We start from the raw sequence: 22164 nt of genomic DNA, 5'->3' as shown, positions 1-22164 counted from the left end.
CTTTATCGTCGCGGCAATGTCGGGGTTATATTGCGCGGGCTTGTCTTGCGCGGCTATGTCGGGGCGGCTTAGTCGGCGCGGGATTGTCCGGCGCGGCTTTGTCGGGTCCCCATTTTATATATTTTATATTTATTTATTAAAAAATCACTTAAGCGTTTTTATGAAGCAATAAATGTTATTTATATTTTTAACGGATCGATGATTGTTATTTAAACATATAGTATTGACAATCTTATAATTTTTGCATTAAAGGTAGAATAATTATATTAATAATATATTTAAAATTATACGCTGATTTCAGCTGAAGCATAGTACTATTAAGTTTATTTTTTTATATGTCGATTTTAAACATTTTTGTGATTAATCATAGTAAAATATGATACGTATTACATATTTCATTAATGTAATTTAAGTTCTCAGAATTTTCACACAAACTTATCTATTTTATTTTTGCATATATTGCTGTGATTACTTTTTATTTTAATATAGCAAATTTTATTATTTTTTTTGCTTTGATATTGCCATTATTTCGCTTGGATTCCACAATATAAAATTGTAATCATGTGTTTTGATTATTTTTCTAAGCCGGGGTTAATTTGACATCGTCAAGGGTCGATTAATTGTCGAGGAAAAAATATAATTAAAAATCATTTGGGTGTATATAATAAAAAAATGAAATGTATTCATGTTATATAACTTGTTTAAGTATATTTTAATCTAAAATAATTTAACCACTTTTTAAAATATGTGAAATATATGTAGCATAAGCAATCTAAAATAGCAAAAAAACCCAAAAAATAAGTATTATTTTAAAGGATCGATGATCAAAAAATGTTTAGGGTTCTCTAGTCGATAACAATTTTATAATTTTTGCTACAAAAATAAAATAATTACATTAATTATAAATATCAAATTATTTGCTTGTTTCAGCTGAAGTTATTAAGTATTATGATAATGTATGATACGTATTATATATTTGTTAGATTATTTTTTTATATAAAGTGTTCAGCAGTTTTACACAAAATTATCTATTTTATTTTCCTATATATTGTTGTGCTTACTTTTTCTTATACTTATATTTTGTTATATACCCAATTTAGGTTGATTAAGGGTCGATAATTTTTTAATTAAAAATCACTTAAAATAATTTAAGAATTCATTTTGAAACTCTAAAATATATTAATATGAGATATATGTTTGCATAATAAACAATCTAAAATATCACAAAAAATCTATATGGTTTTCTTGTTTAAACATGTATTACCAATATAATATTTTTTGCTACAAAGATAGGATAATTATATATATCAATCCCCTGTATGGGGAGGTATACTTAGTCGTAATTATTGGAAATCACCACAAACGCAATAAAATATTGCGCTAAGAATGGCGACAAATGCTCAGTGGTTTGTCCGAAACTCAAATATACATAAAGATTTAAAAATAGACACTTTACGCGATTATTTCGATAAACTTAAAGTAAATTACCATGACAGAAATAAAAATCATTCTAACCAATTAGTTAAAAACCTTAATAAGATAACATAAATATTTTTAAAAAAAAGTGCTAGCTAATTTAATAAGAAATAAAAAGTTTTTTTTTCTTACTTTTTTTTTGCCCTAAGAAATAAATAAATAAAAGTAAGAACAAATTAATAGATACCCAGGTAAATGGCTTTGGCCAGGAACTGGAAAAAATAAATATTAGACACTGTTTTATTCTGAAGTTTCGTTTTATATAAAACCATATTCCTTAAAAAAGAATATTTATCGATTCCTAAATAAGTTGTTGTGATATTTTAGATTTAGTCATTTTTACATAAATCTGAGTCTGAAAATGAACGCTTAAATTATTTTAAGTGATTTTTAATTTAAAAAAATTATTAACCCTTAATTGACTTTAGTCGGTTTTATAAAAATAAGCAAAACACCTGATTACAATTTTATAATGTGTAATCCAACCGAAACAATGCCAATATCTAAGCCAAAAAATAATAAATTTTGCTATATTATAAAGATAAATCACACAAATCATATTATGACAATAAGCTTGTTTTGCACTGCTATTTTGGTGTTTTAATAACAAGATAATATCATAAACTATATGTACTGTATTTGATCAAAGCTCAAAATAAGTACTCCTAATTAATAATACAAATACATATGATAGCTATATATAATAGATTTATTTTCTGATGTTGTTATTTTACATCATCGTTCAGTAGTGAATTCTAACTCACATTAAGCATTACATATTTTTCTTCACACCCATAAAATCTACATAACATCAGCTGTATTTATTGTATTAGTTTCAAGTGGAACTTTTCCAAAGTTGAACCACTCCTGATCGTTCCGATGTGTCAGTCGATGTGCAGCAAGTCAGAATTAAGCGATTACATCCACAACGAGCGCTGTCATGTCCTTAAACAAATAGGCTGTAATTGCCGAGCACCACACACATGTTGCGTCAGTATCCTGCAAACTCTACACATTGAACGTAGAAATTCAGCACGTGGATCTGTGCCCTGTAATCACGTTTCGGTATCGGTATCTTCATCGCGGACATTGATGGCATCGTGACGTATAATTGCGACTGTCACCTGTGTCATTAATTGGCGCTTTACTGTATCGTTCGCCGATGAAAAATTATGCCTTCTTCCGGACAGGTGTCGCCGAAGCTCGAACAGCGAAATGTCATTAATTAAATAACTTTTCAGAAATATCAAGGTGACTTTCGACTCGCTTGCGAGCCTTGTTTTTTAAGATTAATAATTATTTTATATGTGTAAACATATATTTAGATATGCTCTCAGACTGCATTTTTACGTAAATATTATACTGGAGCTGCATTCCATAATATATTTATGTAGAGATACCTGCATTTTATTCAATTAAATACGCATTAAGATAACTAAACTTGATTTGTATGTAATGTATTTTAGATAAAAAATATACAAAAATACTTTTAACACATATTTAGCATTTAAATTAAATAATTCTTAATTATTTGAGAAACTAAATTACAGTGCATATTAATTAAGATATATGAGCCGTTGATTTTGAAGGTGGGGCAAGTCCATATTATGTTATTGTTGAATAATTAATAGTAAGCAATAATAAATAGACTTATTTTATATTGTTTACGTTCTTTTTTCATAGAAATTTCAAATGCAATAATTATATTCGCGTTATTTAAATAAAAAACATGTTTTTAAAACTCGTAACCAGAAGATTTTCAGCCAGTTGCTAGTTTCGCCATCAATATTTTTCATAAATTTTCTCCTTAACGTAACTCGTGTTATTTTCCTTACATTTATCAACGTAAAATTGTACATTTTTATTATATTCAATTCAAAGTTTAAATACATTATATTTGACTGTGAGACCTTCACGCGTTTACTTCTTCCTCATTGGTTTTCCTGGAGAAACTTTCCATTCCACCACGAAAATCTTCTTTAATTTTTTTTGCATTGTGAGCACTGTCCACTCTTCTTTTAGATATATTAAATGTGTCTAAAAACATCTTTGCTTCCTTGGTATCTAAATAATATTTAGAACTGCAAGTCCTTTTAGGCGTTCCCTTGTAATTTATTGCTCGCATTCTTCTCTTCTATGTAAAACCATTAGTCTGTAAGACTCCAAAATTTTGTGACCTCGTAACTTTGGAAACAAATTAACATGTTTTTCAATTTTTATTAAAATTATTTTATTTTGGGTGGACTTGCCTCATTTTCAAAATCAATTTTTTTTATTATTATTGACCAAAATAAATTACCAGTTAAAAATGTATACTGTTATGTATAGATATGATTCTGAATTAATTTATTACAAAAATTTTTAGTTAATTTTTAATGAAAATTATCTCTTTTGTCAACAAAATGGACTTGCCCCACTTTCAAAATCAACGGCTCATATCGCATAAATAGCATATTTTAAAGAAGCATTGTTTATTACTAATAAAATATCTACTCTTTGACGACGATATTTAACTCTTAGGTTACCGAAATCCAATCTAATTTGGCGAGAATTATCTGATTTGCCGTCTTGAATTTTTATTTTTCGTAAAAAAATATTTTTGGTAAATAATTTTATTATTCGGGATAAAAAAAATATTTTTTTTGTATTTAAAAATATTATTACGTATTTTTAAACAATATTTACAAAAGGTCTCTGTCAAAATAATTCTAAAATGACTTCAAAAACACGCAATAAACTTATTATTCATTGCAATGTGTTAGAAAGCAGTAGGGTATTATATTATATTATTTTTCTATCACGTACTTCATCGATATTTAGATAGTAGTCCCAAAAGTTTCGGCAATCAATGTGTTTCATATATTAAACTGATCATTCTTTATCATATGAAAGATAGAAATATAAAATCAAAAACATTTTTTATATGTGTATATATTAAATATTTCTTTGATACATACATACACATGTTGTATATGTATACTTTTAGTTAAAACTTACCATTATTACAATGTATTTAGATGTGCCACTCTACAAAATATTACTTTTATGTATGTTTTTAGCTTCTTTAAAACACTTATCTTTTATAACCTAAATATAAACGAACATACTATTAAAAACAATGCTAATACACAACAAAGCGTATTTATTGCTTTAATTATTTGAATATTTTTATTCATTTAAAAATTATAATAAAAATAACAAATGAAAAATTATAATAAAAATAACAAATGAAAATAAATGGTTTTTTTTAATGTTCTCCAATGGACGTTTAAACAAGTGGCGCGTTTGAAAACAATCTAAAGTAGCAATTAAAGGTTTATTTTTTGTATCACCTTTCCTTTTAATTATCCGTTAATTATTAGTTTAAAGTATTGTGTTTCTTAAAGATAGATTTTTCACTCTGTATTTATATAATATTACGCTTTATTTTATTACAGACGAAGAAAAAACGCAAACGATGCGGCGAATGCATCGGTTGCCAAAGGAAAGACAACTGCGGCGATTGTGCTCCATGCCGAAACGACAAATCGCATCAGATCTGCAAACAGAGAAGATGCGAAAAGTTGACGGAGAAGAAGGTAGGACACTTTTGAACATTAGCACACATCCTTACAAAAAAAAACACTCAAAAAGCCCTAAACGTCGAATATGACTTGCTTTTTTACCCTGCGCGTGTGTATAAATATTTTCGTCTCCGGTTTGCACGCTCCGAGGCAAAGTTTCCGAAAGCTCTTTGACTCGACTCGTTACGCTTTGTTTTTATGATGCTCGGCGATCTTGTGAAGTTTCTGTAGCCATACCCAAGTTTCCTGCCAAAGTATCTAGAAAAAGAACAAAGTTTCGAATCTGCATTCGAGAGAGTGTTAATACAGTGGTCGGAGTGTGGTTGCGTCACGCTGTCGATATCTCGTCATTATCTGATTGACCTACATACAATGTGTATTATATATATAACGTCACATTAGGCAGATGTTTACATGAATATAGCGAATTAAGATTTGAGCGTTAAATATTCAAAAACCTGTTTTTTTTAATCTTGGGTTAAGATGTTTCTTGAGCTGATTTAAACCACATACAGTAGCGTGCAAAAAACGCATCACCTTTGCAATCATCACATAGATTTTATTTTAATAAATTTCTAATTTTAATCTCCTAAATTTAATATATAGCAAAAAATAAAATATTTTGTCGATAATGTAAAAAACTTTGTTTTTTATAATTAAATTCTGAAATATCACGTGATGAAAAATTATTTTTAAATCCTACTGTACCACTTATAAACATGAATTATTTTGTTGCTCCCCCTTTTGCCTTCAATTCAATAAAATCGTAGTCTAATTCGCTATGTCACTTGTTTCCTCGTTGATTTTTTTTTTCTTAATTATGGCATATTTAATTAAAGATTCTTCTAGGGCTAGATCAATATTTTTAATCCTATCTCCACTGCATTAATTAAATTAATAAAAAATAAAACTGTCTGATGACAAGGTGCAAAAACATATATAAAATTGCAGCCCATATTTAAGCCCACATGCTTTTTCATCAAAAGAACGAAAAAAAATCGATGAAGTGGATACCTTCCATTCCGGAATATAAGAAGCAACCACAAATAAAATTGCCTGAAGACATTTTTCGCTGTATCTTTCGCCACCTTGACGTCAAACGTAGTACAGCCCACCTTTATTTTAGCGTCACTCTTCTTCAATCTAAAACTATCCAGATTTTTTATCGATTGACTAATTTCATCCATTTTAAACGTATTTCTTCGATCAGCAACCAATGCATACAATCATTTTCATAGCCAAATTTATAAGGGTTTTCCACATTTATTACTTAATTATATGTTTTACAAATACTCTCTTGTAATATCCACAGCAGTTAATGTTTTACTAAGCATAGTTATTTTTACATTTAATCCAATTTATTGCACCCATTTCGTTACTCAAAAAAATCTTTGAACTAATGATTATTATTCCGATAACCTAATTGATTAATATTCAATAATATCGTATTTTTTACTCCCATTAAATTAAGAATGATATGGCATTATAATTTGTATATACAAAGTATAATGAATAACATCAATTGGCTAGATAACCATTTAAAAATAATTTATATAAGTGAAATTAAATTTATATATTTTAAATTCTTACGATTTAGAGATTTTAATAATTTAAAACCAAAAATTTAGTATGGCTTATTATATTATCTACATATATGTGAATTTATATAGTGATTTAAAATAGGTTTAGAATTTTTAATCCCATAGTACTGTTTTTAGATATCAATATTAAATGCTTGCCCTGATAATTATCATTATAATTTATTGTAATTGACTATGAGGCATATTATAAATGTCATATTTTTTAAAACTAACCCAACCACTAAATTTTTGTCTAATCTATATTCTAAAACATAGCGCACTGCTATATACTGGTTTAAATATCTAATTTAGGAAAAAAATAATACTCAAATTTTAAAATTCAGGACAAATACAAATAATAGTTATAACCCAAAAAGTTTAGAATCCAGTATTCGTACACTCGCTATCTGTGGTAGCTCACAATAGTGAGAGACGGACAGTTAGTAATATAAATTACATATAGCTTAAATCTGAACCTTAGATATACGATAAGGTTTTATTAAACAATAAATATTCTTAAATAGTAACTTCAAACATTTTTGCCTATAGTTTTTTCACAAAATTATATAATTATACTCATTGTTGTAAGCTTATTTTTAGTAAGAATTAGTTTTGAATGAATATTTGAACCCTTATTTAAGGAATTTCAGAATTTATTTATAAATAGGTTTGTAACTACGTAAAAAACTGATCATTCGTGGTTTTAAAATAAATTAAACAACAAAAACTTTCATTAGAATACAACCATTTTTTGGAAAAAATTCACAATATTGCAACAAATATTTTTTCTGTAAATTCTTGAATTAATATTGTTTAGTATTTTTTATTATTTTTTTTAACCGTCGTTTATGTGCGATTTGATCGTTACATTATTACGTTAAGACTGCATACTTTTTATGATATCCAAAGTTGTAAATAATGTATTTCATTAGGTATACCAGTTGTATGAAACTTATTTGATTATTTATATTTTATATAATATACCTCAAAAAGTTTTAAAATATGTCACTGAAATTATCGCTCCAGCATCAAAAGCTATAGATTTTTCCATTAGAAGATTGCTCGTATATATTTTTTTGCTCATCTGCTATTATAATTGTGATACTGGCATATTTTTTGCCTTAATTTTCTGGGTTTTCCAGACTTCTCCCTCCAATTCCGGTTCCTGGTCGGCGGCCATCGTCAGTTCACGCGCAATTAAATTTTTCTTCTATTTTCCTTATTACGATTTTATGCTAATAAGCCGAGACGCGGCAATTAAGTTTTTCGCAAGGGGTGGGTGCCGGGGTGGTTCTTTTTTTCAAATTAAGAAGTCACTCCCCAATTAATTGTTATTGCAATAATATTTTATATCTATATACGTAAATTTTTTAAATATCTATTTAAATAAAATTATAAAGAATATTCGGTAATTATTCACATTTTCTAAATTATTACTCAGAAATAATATCGCCTGGGTGTGACGTTATAAATTGGTCGCTCGAGAAGAGAGAGCGTAAAAAATGGCAAACAAATTAAAAGCAAATCCGCAAGTGTAATTAAAAATGACTCGACGGCCATTTTCTTTCCGAAGCTTTTTTTACGTCATCTCGCAAAGCTCGATTTTATTTCCGATATTAACGAATAATTGCGAATGTCTGAAGGGCGTAATGATGCCATTGGGGATGGTATAGGGGTGGTAACTACCAGTGTGCCACTTGGTGGATACGACCTCTAAATTTTACACCCTCCAATGAATTTCACCTCCCGCTTCTAATGTTTTTGAACGTTTTCGGAAGCTATACATTTTTTTTGCACCGTGTGATTCATACAGCCCGTAATTTATACTACGATTTGTTTTTTGCTTCTCGTTTTATTTATTTAAATGGGATATGAAACATTCCGAATCGAAAGATGAATTTTAAATTAACTATGCAAAAATACGACCGATTGTTGCTTAATAAATTAAGTCGAGTTTACAAAGAATTTTTAATATTTTTTCTTTGAATCACTCATTTTTTTAAAAAAAAGACCGTAATTCTTAGTTATTACGTCGCTCAGAAAACATTTATAAATAATATATATTATTATACATATTTCAGATATGAGAGAACAATATAATAGTTGTCCGTGACTACGTGACTAAATTCAGGTTTCGTAAGATATATTTATTTGTAAATCATTTTATTATTGTTCCTGTAACTTGTTGGTGGCATTGATATAACTATTCATTAACGATATACATTTATAATTAAAAAGTAAAAATTAGTGGCAGTTTAAAGTAGCCTGATTTTGTTTGTTATGTTCAAAAAAAAAAACAAATAACGTAACGTACATTATAGTAATAGACGCATTACGTAGGTAGCGTTATTTTTTAATAATGCAATAACGCTTTTTTGCTCTCGCTGGCGTATTATTAATTTTTGCAATATTTCCTCGGTGTGAATAGAGCCTCCTGGTATTATTTATATTATATACGTATGCTTTTCCATACATTAGCGCCGACGATGGCGCGTTATGGAATTTAATCGCGGCGAGCGAAAAAAACCTAAATTAATTCGTTCGACTTGATTTAGTGAACTGCAGTGCGTCGCTTTGTATCCACATAGTATTCCGTACCAAAAACGGTGTGCTATTGTTATTTTTTCCGGTTCACAAAAGAAGAAATAGCGCAAGCTTTGGCCCTCTTGCGGTTTTTTCGCAATTTCGGCCGGCCGCATTTCGGCTTCCGGCTCCAATTATTTCCCACCGAAGGAAAACACCCCGGCCCCCGGAACTTAACGGTAACTAATGTATTTAATTATTGGTTTTCTTCATTATACAGGTCTACGTTGAAAAATAATAAAAATAAATAACGCAAATTGGACGTAAAAGATCGGAGCGGTTACGTGAGCGGATAGCAGGCGAAAGGGAGAAACGAATTGTCAAGATATTTCTACCACCAATCACCCTGACTACTTTTATCTATAATATTTACATATTCAATATCATTTTTTATCTATCACAGAAATATCTACATCATAGCGATAGCAGAAAGGATAATATTATCTTAAAAAATCTATAATTTAGTATCCATGTCTTAAACTTAAGATTATATATTGATTCTGAAATGAATGTCGTTTTTTTTAATGAATCAACAATATCACTTTCATACTATGCTTTTTTATTATATTTTAATGCTTCAAAATATAATGTCCTTCTAAATATATTTCCTTCTACCACCTCTTAGTATTTTTTTAAATTCCATTAACATGAAATGTTTGAGGTTTTGCTTTAAAATATTCCAATAGCTCCATTTTCACATCGTTTGCTTTTTTTTGCTTGAGTTTTTCCATCTAGTTAGTGTTGCATCGATTAAAATAAATTGTTCTCGAAAAGAGCAAGGTCTACAAAATAAAGTGGATGAGATAAAATCTTTCAGCCATGGTCCTTGATTTTATCGAAATCGAAGCACAACTCGTGATTGCCTAATATATACTTTTATCTATACTTTTCTGGGTTTATTTATTAAATACAGATGTGCTGAAGTAACTTATTATTAGAAAATTTTCAATACCTTATATGTACGACCTAGCTCGATTTTAATAGATCATTACAATATTTATCCATAAAACAATGATTATCTAGCCCAATTTGTGATGTTCAACCGGAATTCCGCTCTCCCATACACAATAAAATTTTTAAAACACTAAGGTCCATATGGGATTCGAACCCAGCTTTTTTAGGTCAATTGTAAGCGACTTATACCCTCGTCTGCAACTTCTGTACAAAATCATTTTACTTATGAAAATAAATAAATTTTAATTCAATAAATTCTTCGCGTCCATCTATCTTATTTTACTATATTTATTACACTTTATTTTACAATCTATTGAATTGCAAATTCTGCATTAAAAATGAGCTTGTTGCATAAAAATAGCAAAAGTATTCCCATAACCCATGCTCAATAGTTCATTTCGATATTACACAATATTTTAAAAATATGATAGCTATCCTTACCGATATTACTATGAACTTCTAATATAAGAGGGCTGATCAAAGTATACTCAAACCGAATTTTGGTCAATAGGAGAGCGCAAAAACAATTATCACTTCTCAGAAGTCAAAAATTCACGTCAAAAGCAATAAAATCGTGACGGCGCCGTCGCAGTGGGAACGCTCGGCAACGAGCGTTCCCACTGCGACGGTGACGGCACGATTTTATTGCTTTTGACGTGAATTTTTGACTTCTGAGAAGGGATAATTGTTTTTTGCGCTCTCCTATTGGTCAAATTTCGGTTTATATGTTCCTCATTCAATTTTTAATATTATTATAAAAGTAGTAGTATGGACGGTAAATTGCTTTTGACGGGGATTTTTACTTCTGAGAAAGGAAAATTGTTTTTTACGCTCTCTTATTTGTCAAAATTTGGCTAAGATGTGCTCTATTCAATTCTCACATGATTAATTATCAGTAGATATTTTTTATAATTTTTAATGCAAACTATTTTGCATAAAATATGTTGCAACGGTGGCTAATTTATATAATTATTTGTAGCGTAGAAAGGGTTAACTCGAACCTATTATTATTTCTTCCATAAATTATATTACGATGTTAAAAACATATAAAATGTCATTGTTGTCATGAGGCCCAGAATCATTGTTTTCTCAGGTCCCTGCATCTAAGTCACAATCGCTTACTTTTGAGGCATTAAAAATGCTGTTTTTTCACGTCATATAAATTTACAAACTACCGTTTTATTTATGAATTATAAATCTAACGCCAAATCAAATCTGTTCCGCGAAATATCTAGATAGATAGATAGACTTTTATTGCGTTACGTTTCTTTTCTCGCTTTCGCCTATTCACCTTTTATACCAAGTCTACGTAACACGTAAAATTATATAGACGTAAGTAAATTCGTGTATCGGTCTGTCAATGCGCCGAAAGATTCGCACCCACGCCTCCTTTTATTTTATACATAATGCCGTCGATTTTTTTCTCTCTTACCAATATGAAAATCTGCAGAAAAGGGAAAACTCCGCACGGAGCCGAGGAGAAAGTCAGAATAGCGTCCCGGAGAAAGTATGGAGAGGGAAAAAAGTTTCCTGATGGCGTTGACAAAGACGTATGCAAAAGATGAAAAATAGACACGGCTGTCGGAGCCCATACATTTTAATAGACTTTTTAGGTGTGAACATCGAGTTTCGCATTTTTTCCCTACGCTCCCTTTCTCGTGAATCTATATATCAGGGAAGCGTGTAAAAAATTATGATATATTAGAAAACTTTTTCGGGTGGATATTCTTATTAACACACCGACGTAATGTTATCATTTCTATAGAATCTATTTTATTTTAATATTAAAACATTCCATAATTAAATTACAAGTAACTTAATATTTATCCAATTCTAACCAATCAAAGAAATAATTTCCTTAATTAAAAAAATGATGTTGGTTTTAGTATGTTAAGTTTACTCAATGTGCAGTATCATAAAACATTGCATTTCAGTATAACTTTGCAGTGAAACATGTGATTTTAAGATGAAAATGTGTCACTTTTAACAGCTTTGTTTATGTCATGACAATAAATCATCTAAAACAGCTATTCTAGCAAATGATAATTATTCGTTAATAAACATCATTAAAGGATATGCAAACAAGCCGAAGAAGTATTAATTTTATATACATACCTACTATGCCTATATTTTAAGATGATTCTAAACAGAATCAGAAAAATATGAATTGCTCTCATTGTATGTACAACTACCGAGCCCCTTTTTAATTCGAAATTAATTTGAGCTCGAATTTAATACGTACATAATAGTGAAATTATTAGGGACATAACCGCGCCTTAAAACCTCCTATACACCACACCACGTTTACCCCAATATCCCTTGGCTTATTTGGTTCTTCTCCTCACTCCTCCCCTGCCTCCTTTTTCGCCACCGACAAGACCACGTGAAAACTTGCACGGCGGAAAAATAAGAATTGCCTCATTTTCTTAATTGCAGTTTTCTTTGTGCTAGGCCTGCCGGTTCGGCTCGAGCCTGGAGAGTTTTCCCATTATGTGTGTTTTGTATTTTCCACCGAAAAGCGGTCGTGACTTTTTCCGACGGGCATTTTGCTCGCCGAAACGCGAAACTCTCGGTTTTGGAAATAAAGCATTTTTGCCATTTCCAAAATAATGCGAACGAGAAAAAAACACGACAGCGCAAACCGTTATTTGAAAAAATTCCAAATGCCTTTTTTGTGTGTCTTTTTGTTGACGGAATTCCTTATTATTATTGTTTTGTAGTATCTCTTCTTATTTTGAAGTAATTTACGTTTTACATAGATTAAAATAGCATTGTTATCATTTCTATTATCAAGGGATTTTATATATTATTGAGCACTCGAACGAAAATAAATGAAAATTCACATAAAACCCTACCTAATAAAACGAAATTGTAAAATATTAAGTAAATATTAAATTTTACTTTTTGGACATAAAAATAATGACCTGTAACGTTATATAAATAACCAAAGGTACTACTACGTAATAATATTTTTTCTTCTTAAATAAAATATATTATAAACTACTAGTTTTATATATTTTAATTTCATCTACATCTCTGTATATATATTAAAGAAACCATACAAACAGATATGCCTAATGATAATAAATGATTATAAACATCACTGTTTCTCTTAAATATTTGTTTGAAAACCTTACAGTTATATACTATTATATGGCCCGCAATTCACCACCAGCAATTAATCGCTAGCAGTTTACCACTGCGTCAATTTATCGCATAGACAGTTTTTAGCCTATAAATGAGCAATAGCATATTTTACCGCCTATAAGCAATGAAATGTGTTTAGTAAAATTTTAAAAAGTTATTTTTTTTTAATTTGCCTTAAGCTATGACTAGCATATTTATGTAATTCTACGAAAAAATACTTTATTATTGCCGAAGTACTAAAAATTATTCATATTTCCGAGCTAATAATGTGTGGCTGAATTATCTACAACTCAGTTGTGTTCTTTTTTGTTTTTGTTTTTTTAATTTACCTTCTCATATTTGTGCTATTTATAGCCACAACAACCATGTCCATTAACAATTATAGCTTACAAACCAGATAATGACTAAAAAACCCTTTGTTATTGCTGAAGTTCTATAAATTACTCATATTTCCGAGCTAATATTGTGCTACTGTGGACTTTCCTAATGGCTGGTATTGAGTTTTTTATATCTTTTAAATCTAAATAATGTCTGTTTAAAGTAATTTATTATGTTATTTTTTTTAGCATACTTAGCAAAAATAATTAAATATGACTTTGTGCTGATTTAAAGTTTGAAACACTTCAAATTAAAATAAATCGTCTACTTTGATTATTTGTAAGCTCTATCTACTACATTGCAAAATATTGGATTTTGATTTGATGTAACTGTTTTTAAATGAAATGTAAAATTTTTATTTATCGTAAACTATTAGTCTTAAAGATTTTAATTTGCTGTATATATCTAAAAAAGATTCTAAATATTACTTGTACATATTTAAAAAAAAATGTTCAGTTATGTCTAGTTTTTGAGTTAAATAAAACTTTGTTTATGTTAGTTTATAGCTGAGTATCCAACATATTAAAAGTAAAAAGATTGGTTTAATCTAACTTATAGTTGAAAATAAGTTTTTCGTTCATATTATAACGATGTTTATTGTAATATAAATTGTATTGTAAAAAATTGACAAGATAGTAAGATACAAATATTTAATAGACAGCACAATATAGATTTGTAAGGCTTGTCAATTTCGGCTTCAGGCTTTAAAAATGAGCAACACTACAGTAAATCAATGAAATAAATTTCATATGGGTGATGAAAAAGCTACTATTAAATGAGCTCATTAATTTTCTCTTACCACAACAGTAAGTTAGTAGTAGTAAATTTGGATTCACAAAACTGTGACTGATTACTTTTTCTCAATTGTAAGTCTGGTCTATGTATAGTTATGATACTTCGACTTACAATGTGTATTATCTGTTAGGTTAGTTTATATTAATATTACAATACTTTAGGCTTATTAATACATCAGATTTCTTACAACGCGATATCGAAACACAATATTTCGATCGAACGCTTCGCTTTTCGAACTCGCACCTGGCCGGTTCATGAATTCTCACAAGAGCAAAAGTGTGCCAGCATACAAATGTTTACCCTGATTATTCGATGCATATGTGAATGTGTTTGTGTATTTTTTCTGGCTTTATCTGGCCGCGTGGGCGTATCGCAAGGAAGCCGTTAGATGCGAACTTGTGTCGAATATATTTTATAATCTGTCCCGAAATCAGATAATGGCGGGCACGCGACAACTGTCGCTTCGGGTCGAAAGCCAAAAAAATCGTACACAACATACATCAGATGCAAGCGGTACATATGCTTCTGTGCGCGAAAAGGTGTGCGGCTCGCCGGTCGGCAACCTTTGGGGTGCGAGCGTTGACTTAGTGGCTCTACGATTTGTAGCGAGACATGAAAAAAAAAATATGATTTCGAAATGTATATGAAATTGACGGTTGATTTAATTCTTCAGAGTGATTCGCAATATAAGACTATAAATTTATAAAATAAAGATAATATTTATAAAATCTAGTTTTTATAAACCAACCTACTCTTAAAAAAAAACTATTGAAAATAACTGATTTACAGATATTATTTTTTTAATTAGATAAATGTCAAATTAATTATAGGTATGTTTTTGAGTATAGTATCTGTATTTAGCTTAAGGAAAAGTTGTTCTAGAAAACTCATGGCTCATTTATGTGCTGTATATACCATCTGTACCCAATATTGTTCTTAAAAAAAATTCTTTCCTCGGTGTGTTGTCCACATTTCACTGCCATGTGTAATGATGTGGCGGATAATCGTTTAATATGTGGTGAGTTTCGTTTTTCTAATGAGTATCCGTGAACGTAGGACCTTCGAGCATGCATGGTAACATTTGTTTCCAATTTTATGATCATTTGATCTAATTTTATGAATTTCGTCTTGTCCTGGTTTTTCTTTAATCCATATTGCTGGGTAACATCTCTTATTTATTCGTTGTCTTATGGTGATATATTTACTTATTATTACCGCATTATCAGCATATGCAAACACTTGGAATGCTCTTGTACACAACTGTATTACACAATGACAAACCTGGTAGAGTCGAAACATATTTTTCTTTAGAGATAGCGAGTGGTAGAGGCAACTAATTTACTCGTAGTCCAGTGAACTAGTAAGAATAGTAAGCACTATATCACTAACTCTAGGCTTTAAGTTATGTGAGTCTCGCGCCTGCTCTCAGATAAATAAATGCCAGTTCTGTTGATCAATCGTTTAAAACGCCAATTTGACGATTTGAATGAGTACATCAGTCATGAACGTCGTTTCATTTCCTGCTTTAAATACATCACATTGCCATTTCAATAAACAGAAACAAGTTTCTTATTTTGCAAATTAAATCAGTGGTGTGTGTCGATGGGTATAAACTCCACATAAACCATATATGTATGTATTTAATTTAAAAAAATGCATTTGTGGAATTGAAAATTTGAATGAGTTCATCAGTAACAGCATTTCTTCATCATAAACGTCATCTATTCACAGATAAATATCGTGTATTATTTATACAATCAAAAGTTATCTCATGAAATTATAATATATGCATATATGGCGACCGTTCAAAAATTAGGTAACAACGTCTCCCGGAACCATTTTAAAAAGTTAAAAAGCATTATTAAGGCTTTCTAATATAATATTTATTGATTTTTTGTGTGCTTCTTTATATGTATTATTTAAATTACATATATATTTTGTGTATTGAAATAATACAGTTATTGTTTTCGACCATCGTGACGCATTTGGGTAACCTGTTATGCTACGATGGTCATAATTTAATTTAAATAAATAAATACAAAGTTTTGATTTATCAAAAACAAATTCATTTAATCATACGTTTCTGAGAAACCCCATTCACTGTCAGGCGCCAGGGATATCAATCCCAGGATAGTGAATCTTGAAACGCAGAATATATCAAAAATATTTTTTGTGATTAAAACCTGATAATCAATTATGTTTTCACTAGCCAAATTCGGTGTTTTTGGGTAATTTTTTTTTATTCATTATAAATTTTCCGTTGCGACATTAAAAGCGTTAGCCCAATTCGTTACAATGGAGTAAGCACAATAATTACTAAGTAAGTAATGAAATACCATATCTAAATCAAAGGCTATAAAGCAGTGACATTTATATTATTAATTATTATTATAGTTTACAATCAATAGCTGTCACGACCTAGTTCGATTTATTTTATTTATTCATCCGTGAGATTGGTAAAATCTAGGAAATCATTATTTATTAAAAATTATAGTAATTAATACATTGTTATTACAAAAATATTTATAGTTATTATATAATTTTGCTTAATGTAAATCGATATTATTCTGATGTAATTAGTAAAAACCTCATCTAAGTTTAAAAAAAAAATATTTTTAGTCATTCTGAAATTAATATTTGTTATTGTAAGCCAAGATTTTTTTGCTATATTTAGTTTTAATAACGTGCATAGTTTTAGTTAGATTTCGATAGAAATACTATCTTTTTGTATAATGGATATGATAGTTTTCGTAGACACGAAAATCAGATTTAACATAATAAAAAATGCTAGCATAATTTGTAAATCTTTCATTGTAACATAACAGGCGTTAGTCCAATGTGTTGTAATTAGTAAGACAACAGACTAAAATCAAAGTAATAAACTGTTTTTATTGGTTACATGTCACTTCTATATTGTGTACTTATTACGATATTTATCCACGAGATTAGGAAAATATAGAAAAACCTAATCTGTGATGATCGATTGAAATTATAATATATAAATCTGAAAATTAGTAAAAAAATTCTCAGCTAAGATATGTTTTTTTATGAAGTCAAGAATATTTTACTGCAATTAGTTTTTAAATAGCACGCATAGTAGTGTTTTATATAATATAAATACTGTTTTTTGTGGAGAAGAAAACTATCAAAGTCTTTAGCAGATTTTCATAATACAGAAATCTAAAAATTAATAAAAAAAATCTCAGCTAAGATCGTAAAAGATATGATTTCAGTTATTATGAAATAAACATTTTGTTATTGTTAGTCAAGAAAATTTTTCTGTTTTCTTTTTTTTATAGCACACAAAGTTTTAGCTAAATTTTGATAGAAATAGTGCCGTGTTATAAAATTGATATAATGTTTTTTTCTGTTCCTAACAAATTTTATTTAAAAAAATCAAAATATAGCTTAAAATCTCAGCAGCTTTTAAAGGTATGATTTCAATTATTATAAAATGAACATTTTGTTACTGTAAGTCAATAATATTTTGCTATAATTAGTTTAATTTCAATCGTTTTATATAACGGATATGGCGTTTTTGCTGCCACGGTTACTAAAATTTTATAATAAAAAATCTTGACTAACTGCGTTCCAACTGTTAAAAAATAGTGTTGTAAAGTGTCATTGCTATAGCATATTTATTTGTACACATAAATCTTGATTCTTGCGCCTTTTTTGTATAGTATAATTAGTATTTATTTATATTGCATCCTTAGTAAAATACCAATTCAAAAAAGTCAGAAAATACGTTTCACCTAGTAAACATTTAAAATAAGAAATATTTTTTTCAGCTAAAAACGATTTGTGGTTCTCTTTCAGTATTGTCGATTTCATCGCTATTGTGAATACGTGAGGCGAATAGTTATATGCAATATTTCGCTTTGCTTACACTTTATAGTAAGTTTTTGATATAAAGATTCAACAAGCTGATGTTAAATCTACATTTTGATTAAATGAAAATAAATAGTGCTGCTTAGCAGTATTGCAAAATTATTAAAAAAAATATTACTTTGATTTATTTTATTACCAGGCTACTTTTAAATGCCCAAGTTAAATAAATCATGCCATTTCTAACTAACTGATTAAATCCCATTTGGGATTTCTCTCGGTGCGGCAACCTTTTTGAGGGTCTCCCCTCAAGGTCCCCTAAGATTGGCGACCCCTGGCACCGGCAACACCTGGCGTGTGGAAGATAAGAAGCAGCCATTGATGGAGTGGCGCGTGCCGGTTGTCCGGGCGGGTGTTCCTCGGGGGCCCCGTTACAAAGAGCCTTCCGCCATATTGCAGTCGACGACGTCAAATTAAACGCACAGATTTTACGATAATGACCCGCGTTATATAATATCTGATATTTATTATCATCCCCCCGGGCCGACTGCCCTTTGTGCCCGGTCCCATTGTGACCAATTTTAATCCACCGTTAAGAGATGCTGCGGAGAAAATGCTTTAGGTAGGCAACGTATTGATTTGTGCAAAATCACACAGCGATACGACAAATTGAAATTCCCAATGACGGATAATGATCCTCGATAAACGCTAGCGGCATTCGTTGAAATTTTATTTTTAAATATGTACAGAGTGGCTCGTAAAATATGGGACTTACGTATTTATCCAGATATATGATCCAGAATAATTATGTAGGGAATAAAAGAAAAATAATATCAATCGTGTTTTTCTTTTCACATACAAATTATATTCTTTATATTTTTTAAGCTTCAGTATAGTAAGATATATGAATAATGTTTAACGCCATCGATATGCTAGTTTAGATAGATAAAATAGTATTAATCGATTTACAGTTTAAAATATATATTTTAAAAAAATATGACCTTTTGTGATATCTAGAATCATATTTGTACGTTTGAGTTAAATGATATTTTATTTTATTATTATTTTTATGGGCAATAATGTATTGAATTGATTTGTATATGACTGATCTTACTTTGCCATAAATACAATTAGTGACGTCTCCAGAACAGTAATACGCTAGTTCTGATTCGTTGTTTTTATTGGTTTATGTATGCATTATGTAAAAATAAAATATATAATAATTTAAATTTAAATAAATATTCTTGTATGTGTTCATTAAATCTACGTTCACGCACATATCTAACAAAACCCATAAGAATTTGTACTATATATTTTTTTTATCAACTTATTAAATAAAAAATATTTTTAAATAATCAAAAAATATTATTTTTTATGAATATATTTTTTTAATTACTTACATATTTATAGTAGTGCTTTCCTTTTCTTAAAATTTAAAGTCGATTCTCTGCTTTTTATTTTTTTGCACAGTTCACGACTCTAAAATTTATTTTCGATTCTGTCCTTTATCTAAATTTAATTTTGATCATAGATACAGAATAATTTGCTTCCGTTGAATTGTTTAATAATAAAGTAGCATGCCCATCTGGATGTCCTTAGCGTTTTGATAAAAAGTATATCCCAATTTATATGAATCATTCATAATCGAGAATAGGATGAAAACTCTCGCTTTCTAAAGGTATATAATATAAAAAATGTTATTTTTGAAATATATTAGGTAACTTTTGCAATGTTAATTGGTGCGCCATCGTTAGCGAGTTCCGAGAAAAAGTTTAAAACGGATGTATAAAATATAGCTTGTGTATGTATTTTTTAATTCGTATGTGTACGTATATGTATGTATGTACTACCCTTTGTTAATGGACACAACAGCTGTTCAATTTTGAATTCAAACATTCGTCGTACATATTTGTACTAAGCACTAAGCGCATGTGTATGTGATCGTTTTATAATTAGCTCTCCTTCAAAAAATATTTAATCTATCTAATTTAAAAAACAGTCGATATGCTTTTATTCCTCACAACTGATTTATGTATGCAATTTCCTCAGTAAGTATGAGAAATATTAAACTGTCATTATTTCAATCGTGTCACTTCCTTACCGTGTCCGTCGACTTTCATTACAAATCCGATCTTTCAAGTGGTTATTTTTAACCGCAAATCTTGGAAGTCGCGTGAATTATTCTCTTAACTTTTCGCCGCGAGTTCTTTGAACCTCCGCCCTTATTCTTGTTATTGTGAATAAAAAATTCTATACCTTCAAAGGGCTATTATAATTCTGTGTTTGATTATAAATGTATATTTTTTTTCGAATTAATCTGGTACCGCGTATCGCTGGTTCGCCGCACCTGCCTTTTACTATAAATATTGTAATAGAATGAAATGTGCATCGTCGCTGGAAAAAAAGGAACAGATGCGCGCGCGCCGCCATGTTGCCAATATGGCCGCCGAGGGATGGAGCGTTACGCACTTTATTGTGTTTTTGTAATAATTATTGCTCTTTTTTGTACGGCCGCGACATTAAAAGCCATCCTTTTATGCCTCGCCATTGTTGAAGCTCATGTCTTGTTGCTTATTATTTTTTATTATAATCACTAGACGTGTATTAATATTTTTTCTTACATATTAAATATGCAACCTCTTCTTCAGTGTTTCGATTTGCTTATTACATACATATATATATATATATATAATATAAGATTATTAAGAGTGATTAAAAATAAAATTAACGACTATATCTGTGAGTCATTGTATACGATATTGAAAAAAAAACTAGTGGGTAACATCCTAGAGATACGATCGCAATGGTGGTGCATTATATAGCAGCATAAAGAGATTCGATGCATAATAATCATGCAGGAATATTCAGATACAGAGAGAGTGATGAACTCATAGATCTGAATCTACCTATTTTTGGATTTGGATGGATTTGTCAAATATAGATAAGTTTCTTGAATTCGGAATAATTGATAATTTTTCCTTAATAAATAATAATTTTAAACATTCTTGTTATATGATCACATTTGCCATTGAAAAAATATGTAAAAAATAATATACTATATGTATGATAAATCAATAGTATGATTTACTTTTTTAATGCCATGTCAATGCAAATGCTGCTGTATTTTATATTGAATAAGAACATTAAAGTGTTGTGTGGGATTTGACAAAGCAACACGCACGTAATGTTGGACATCTAATCGATTTTAAGTGTTGAGAATCCCGATTCACAATAATATTTTTATATAACAATAGTTACTCTCAGGGAACACCAGAGTTAAACTAGTCATTCATTTGATTCAGCAACTTCGATAGTTTATATCAGAAAATAAATATTGCAGATCCATGGTTTAGAAGACAGAAATAACTTTAAAGGCAACAGGCGCGGGCGGTGAGATACTTTTCCTCTCGATCGCTCGCGTGTTAAGTGACGAGAGTGAGTGAAAGATAAGAGCATGCGGTCCGCAAGCCTTTAAAAGTATTTCACGGTCCACCCCTTGTAGACAAGTATCTTTTTTTAATTAAATGACAGTACGGAATTTCGCAATAATATCGGACTCAACTCAGTTAAATCTGACCTACAATGAAAAGATTTATCTCATTCATACTTTATGTACTTCTTATTAAGCACTTCAATAATCGAAAGCTTATTTTTTTATGTGTGACAAAGAAGCACTTTATATTCCGTTATATGTTTAAAAAAATCTTTTTGGATTGTTGTAGGAGTCTTTATTACCTTTTTTTAAATAGTAGTGCCATATTTATTATCAAACATCAAACACAAATTAAAGCATACATAGCTCATTTAACAAGTTTTTGAATTAAGCTAGTTCAAAGATCAATGAGTTCATTCTCAATTAA

The 22164-nt window shown here is 29.5% G+C and overlaps 1 protein-coding gene across 6 annotated transcripts in view; it reads left to right on the top strand.

Moving 5' to 3' along the window:
- Positions 1–22164, top strand: part of Tet (Ten-Eleven Translocation (TET) family protein) — a 186048-nt gene that overhangs the window by 25980 nt on the left and 137904 nt on the right. For all 6 annotated transcript variants that reach the window (XM_088199114.1, XM_088199113.1, XM_088199112.1 and 3 more), the window contains exon 3: positions 4914–5054. In XM_088199114.1, the coding sequence (XP_088055240.1) occupies positions 4914–5054 (141 nt within the window). The remainder of the gene's footprint in view (positions 1–4913; positions 5055–22164) is intronic.

This window comes from Plectrocnemia conspersa, unplaced genomic scaffold (assembly GCF_051122295.1).
Source record: "Plectrocnemia conspersa isolate PC_06_02 unplaced genomic scaffold, ASM5112229v1 ptg000012l, whole genome shotgun sequence".
Lineage (NCBI taxonomy): Eukaryota > Metazoa > Arthropoda > Insecta > Trichoptera > Polycentropodidae > Plectrocnemia > Plectrocnemia conspersa.
This window is presented reverse-complemented; position numbering and strand designations above follow the sequence as displayed.